Raw genomic sequence first — 6,108 nt, forward strand, 5'->3', positions numbered from 1 at the left:
TATATATATATTGTGAATCTCTTATTCTAAAGCCCACTACATTAAATTTAAGCTCTGTACAATTTACATTTTTCTAATGAAAGTTTTACTGATGTCATTTATGCACATATGAATAGAGGAAGAAAGTGTGATTCTTTTTTTATCGTCACATTTGTCTTGGAGGTCTAATACTTTAAAATCCCTTAGTTCTTTGCCAAGTGTTATTTTTAAGTACATTTTCTAATTTGTTAAGTATTAGAAAATACTTAACAAATTAGTTAAGTATTCCACTAGGAAATTTCCTAGTGGAATATTTCCACTAGGAAATGGGGGGGAAACAGGAGAACCTTACAGTTCAGTGAACATTACTGCCATATTAGCATCATTTTTGACATCCAGGGAATGTTGCCTCCAAACTTTTACGGAACATTTATGGTGACGTATTATGTGTCGGAATGTTCAATGTTGGATTGGTCCTTTTCTAAAATGTTACTTGTAGTTAAACACTTTGGATATACCAGTAAGTTGTTGGAAGATTACGCTGTCTCCTCAAAGCAATGAAGATGGATAAGCATAAAGTCAAGTCCTTGAAAATCACCATGTTCATGTCCCAACGTTTTAACATTGAACAGTTGTTCACAGTTGTTTTCTTAATGGGAGAACATACCTGTGAGGTACTTCTTAAGCAAATACTGCAGACCGAAGAACACCACCTCATTGAACTGAGAACCTTTCTTCTGCCTGCATTCAAAGTAGGAGTAGATTTTGCTGACATTTGGAGGATACTGTTTGTAGTGTGTGATCTGAAAAAGGAAAAATGCAAAGAGTCAATTTAGGTGCTTCACTCACTGCAGTCCTTTTCCAGAACAGAAGGGGTCACCAGTGAGGGAAAACAAAGTGCTCCACAGTGACACTGCACAGGTGCAACCACGGGAATCAGTAGCTGGCACTTCAGAGGTTTTTATTTGCGCTCCAGAGCCCTGATGGTGTTCATGTGAGAACGAATCTGAAATGAATCCTTTATGGATGAGATTTTCAGGTGGCTGACAACATTTTCTGGGTTTGTGGCCCCGTGTCCAGTGGCGGAAGTGTGCTTACGTGCAAAACAAATATTTACTTTTGTTTATAAGTTCAAGGGACAGGCCACATTTAAAGGTAAACTTAAATGACCCTTTTTGTGTGTTCTGGTGTTTCATTAGCAGGGCACGGGGGGAAGGGTTGTGGCTGTGGGCCCCTCGGTCTGATATGATTTGGGAGAACTGTGTTGTGGCAGCTTTAAGGTTCCACTAAAAACAAACCAACCACAAATCCCCCGTTTTAGTTTCATATCCTTCCGTCCACTGAGAGTGAGGGTCATACCTTTCCCGACCCTGATTCTCAAGGCGCACTGACCAGCATTAGGCAATCTGAAGTTAAGAGCCTTACCCAGGGGCACCTTGATATGTACGGGAGGAGGATGGAGCCAAACCCACCGCTTTCAGGATGCGAGATTATAATACCGAGTTGTTTTCTAGCAGACAGTGTTATGTCAACAGAAAATGTCCTGTTTTATCTGGATGACACAATGTGACCTTTGGGTAGAAGAAAGAGATTGTAGCAAATAGCTTCGTTATTCTCACCACCAAGAGCTGATCATCCATATTGCAGCTTTTTTTCCGGCTGTCTCGAGGCAATGAGATCTCTTGGAGAAAGAGAATAATTTGAATCCGCTTATAAACAAAGTCACAGTATTCCAGAAGGCATACATTCCTCATTAGCAGCTTCACTTGGAAAATAAAACAGATAAAAAATATCACAACATCCGCAAGTGATTATCAGACTATTGCGTTCTTTTTCATCAGAGTCAATATTCTTTAGTATGTTATATTTTCCTCACAAAACATAACTTAAAAAAAACAACAACAAAAAAAACACAGTGATTGTTGTTGAGTAAAAGAAGAAAAAACCCATCTCTAAACAGGAAATGAACTTGTATGCCAGTTTTCACTTCCCGTAAACAACTTGAAAGGAGCAAATGAAGAAATTTAGTTTCCTACAACCCAAATGTCCAAGGATGGAATCCACAGCTCAAGAGGAAATTGTGTATAAAACAGGAAAGGTCAAGTTGGCATATTGGCAGTATTTCAGATGTTTAAAACACAAAATTTAGCAATAATGATCTATATCGATTGATATGAAATACGCATATTGCGACATGTTGTTCAGTCAAGTTGTCCAGCTCTGTATATGTTTTAATTAAATAGCAAAACAACAGCTATTATCCTCTTTAATAGTGACTGTTGTATTTGACTGTGTTCACCTCTGTTTGTGTTGCTTCTGTGTGTGCCGAGAACAAATGATCCTTCATAGCAACCTCAGTAAGTTGCTTAGGCTCCCCTGAGCACTGCAGATGTTTTGTAAATTCGTTAGCGCACACAATCTTGGCCAACAAAGCTCATTCTCACAAAACTCTTCTGAAAATCTTGCCAACATACACAAAACAGTGTCAAACAAAAACATGTCACGTTTAACGTTTTAGTATTTAATCTGATTTAGTTTATCAAACGACAAAATGTCAAAGTTGCGTCTTAGCAGAAATAGTTTGTGGTACTAAGTATGTACATATCCAACGTCAGCCCAACACTCATATTTATAACCCAGGCTCTTCTGAACATTGTCACAGAATTTATGAAAATGTCAATTTAAGCTTAGTCCATTTTATCACGTTGTTGACAAATTGACCAATTCTTACATTTCATTCCTAACATATTTGCGATTCAGTGAAACACAGACTTAACAGAGCAAAATGAGAGTTTAGTTTTAACCTTTAAAGGCTCAATGTCTGACTATGTGCCTAACATGCTGATTTCTATCCGGGCTCTGCCCCAGGTGGTCAGTTTCCATTTCCACGGCACACAGCAGGCTTAACTTTCGATTCTTTCCATCACCGTCATCTGCTACACGCTGTTTCTGTCACAACTGTGAGGTGAGTGAACAGCGCCGCTGAGCTGGGGCACAGCACAACCAGCCGCACTCAGAATAAATGCTTACAACCAACCGGAAACATTTACGAAGAACAGAACCCCCGGGGGCGAATCAAACAGATCCGCTCACCTTGTACGAATCCGTAGCGAGCAAGAAATTAAAGTCCTGCGCTGCCATTGTTGCCGTTTGTGAATGAATTAGTAGAAACGCTCTCCAGTCTCCGTCCTCACCACACAAACCAAGACCATACAGCGAAAATGAAAACAGGCGAGGGCAGACAGAAGCCGCTAAAAACCTAAATTTTAGTTTCGTTGGCGAGGCCAGGGGGCTGCACGAGCTCAAAACAGTAAGTGGGCAACAGCAGTGGCTTCTCTGGCTGGAAAGGGGCGGGTCAGGCTGCGCGCAAGTCCACTCCTCTCCTCTTTGACCTGGTGCGTCATGCTGCCTTCAAATGCAATAGGACATTAGCAATACATTTCTTAAAACTCCTCACTTTTCTCGCTCAGCTGGGGATCTGGAACGTGAGGCTACGGAGTCGCACGTTGCTCTTTGGACCTTCCACCTTTAAAAAGATAAAGAATTAACTAATGTTTTAAAATATGGATTTGATAACAAATGTGTGTTTTTAGTATTAGTCCCCCTTTTGTCATGGAATAATTGCATTGAATTTACACAACAGAAGGTAAGTGTTAGTTGTTTTTTTTTTTTTTTTACTTTAAGAATGTTTTACATAATTTAAGAACATTTAAAAATTTTAAAATAGTCTATAGATTTGAATCCAATTCTTGATTGGATTCAATATCAACATCCTACAGAAGATTTTTTTTTTTTGCAAAGTTTCATGTTTTTCTTTATTTCAAAACTTAAAAATAGAAAGAAGAAAGTGAATCTTTAGAAATGACAACAACATTCCTAGAGAAGATATTCATATTTTTCCCAAAGCTCATGCAACATTTGTGACAATTTCATTGGGCTCAGAGTAAAAATGGCTCTTTGGACTGTAAAGGTTGCAGATCCATGTCCTGGTTAATTGCAGTGGGACCTTGTTAGCTTGTGAGCTGCTATGTGTATCCTCGAAATGCAAAGTAGAAGAGTAGTACAAATAAATAGAGTCTGAATCACTGTAGTCAGAATTAAACTCCAGAAACAACTGCAACATGACACCGTCACCATAGGTGTTTGCTGAGTGACTTTTTAACACTCTACTTGAAACCGAAAGTGTAGATGAAGTTTGTGGAGTGTAAGGTGTCAGCGGGTGTACTTCACAAAATACAGACTGCATGCAAATCTATGCACGTCAAATTTACAATTAGGTCCTTGAAAACTGACATAAGTTTTGTTATTTTATCTATTTACTGAAACATATTCTAATTATAGTTATATAATGAAACTGCAAAAGAAAATAAGGTGAGACTCTCAGCTTTCATTTGGGGGGTATCCACACTCACACACTCAAACTGGAGGAAGGCTTTAGAAATTTCAACTCATGAACACATGACACCCTCGCTTTAAAGAGACCAAAAGCTATTGACATGGTTTATATTGAAGGATACAACATAGTACAATGTAGTCATTTTCAGTCCTGTCTAAATGAAACACCATCCATTCATTTTCTTTACACCCTTGTCCCTTAGTGAGGTCAAGAGGGTTGCTGGTGCCTCTCCAGCTAACATTCTGGGTGAGAGGCAGGGTACACCCTGGACAGGTTGCCAGCCTGTCGCAGGGCAACACAGAGACACACAACCATGCACACACACACTCACACCTAGGGACAATTTGGAGAGGCCAATTAACCTGACAGTCATGTTTTTGGACTGTGGGATTAAACCGGTGTACCTGGAGAAAACCCACGCATACACAGGGAGAACATGCAAACTCCATGCAGAAAGACCGGGGCCGGGAATCGAACCCAGAACCTTCTTGCTGCAAGGCAACAGCTTTACCAACTGCACCACTGTGCAGCCCGCTAAATGAAACCCAATAAAACCTAAATTGCATATTTGTTGTGAGAATTTCTTTTTAGAAAGATGTACATTGCCAAGTGTTACAGTTAAAACTTCTGCAAAATTTTGTAGTTTAGAATTCAAGAATTGGGTTGAATCTATAGCCTATTTTAAAATCTACAAAATTTTCTTAAATTATTCAAGTTTGTCTGATTAGAAACAAGACAAAACACTAACATAAAGACCCTAACCACGGTCCCATCCTTTGGACTTTAGTTTGGTGGTTTAGTGTACACAGATTTGCCCCAACTTAGACAATTTCTTTTCTCAGATGTAAAACTCTAAAATTAGTAAAATGATTGCTGGTTGCAAACTTTTCCAAATTTAGTTTTTTTAAATTAATAAGATGGTTTTCCAACTTATATTTGCAACTTGCTGAACTCTATGTTTACAGACATTGGATACTTTCCTCTTTAAGATTTGAACTTGAAGTTATTATACTTTGGGGGGATTTTCGATGGATTTTGACCTAAAACCTTAAAAAAGGTGTTTGTAAAAGAACATCCCAGGATTTAAATTGATTGGGCCAGATAGTCCAACCCAACTCTCCAGTTGCATCAAAGTCAGTAGTTTCAAATGTTGCGCTGAGGATAAAAAATACTAGAACCGTGGTTTTTCAACAACCTGCATTCATGACTGACTGACTGACTTACCTGACTGAAAGACGTCAAAGGAACTGGTCATTGTTAAGAAGGTATTTAACTGTTGAAATGCAGCTTCTTCAATAATCTTATTGATGAATGGACGACTGGCCTGTAATTCTGCATTAGCAACTTGTCCAGATTGTCCTTTTCCAACAATAGTTTGATAATTGCTATTTTTAAGGTGTGGGCTAGAGGAAAACACATGGGAACCACATTAATTTATTTTATCTCTGTTAGGATCTGGGGTTGTTTACATTTTTTGGGGGGTTTCTTCTTATTTTGTGTTCTTTCATATTTTTCTTAGTTCTGCCTTGTTTCCATTTCCATTTCAGCTCTTCATTAGTTTATTTCTTGTTTCAAGTTAATGTTTGTTACTCTAGTTTGATGAGAGTGTTAGTGTTAGATTCATTCCCTGACCCCCTTGTGCCACCTTCTCGCTCCTCAGTCTGCCTCTTACTTCCTTCACTCACACCTGCAACCCATCAGCAATCAACCCAGTTCCTTTGTTCAAACATTCA

At 38.8% G+C, this 6,108-nt stretch overlaps 1 protein-coding gene across 1 annotated transcript in view; it reads right to left on the reverse strand.

Annotated features, from left to right (window-relative positions):
• nampt2 (nicotinamide phosphoribosyltransferase 2) overlaps positions 1–3,352 on the reverse strand; it is a 17,287-nt gene extending 13,935 nt beyond the window's left edge. Inside the window, exons 1-2 of the mRNA XM_008410345.2 lie at positions 3,073–3,352; positions 647–782 (exon numbers count right to left, since the gene is read on the reverse strand). Coding sequence (XP_008408567.1) covers positions 647–782; positions 3,073–3,120 — 184 coding nt within the window. The 5' untranslated portion in view covers positions 3,121–3,352. The remainder of the gene's footprint in view (positions 1–646; positions 783–3,072) is intronic.
• Positions 3,353–6,108: the final 2,756 nt, after the last annotated feature.

The sequence above is a fragment of the Poecilia reticulata genome, linkage group LG5 (assembly GCF_000633615.1).
Source record: "Poecilia reticulata strain Guanapo linkage group LG5, Guppy_female_1.0+MT, whole genome shotgun sequence".
Taxonomy (NCBI): Eukaryota; Metazoa; Chordata; class Actinopteri; order Cyprinodontiformes; family Poeciliidae; genus Poecilia; species Poecilia reticulata.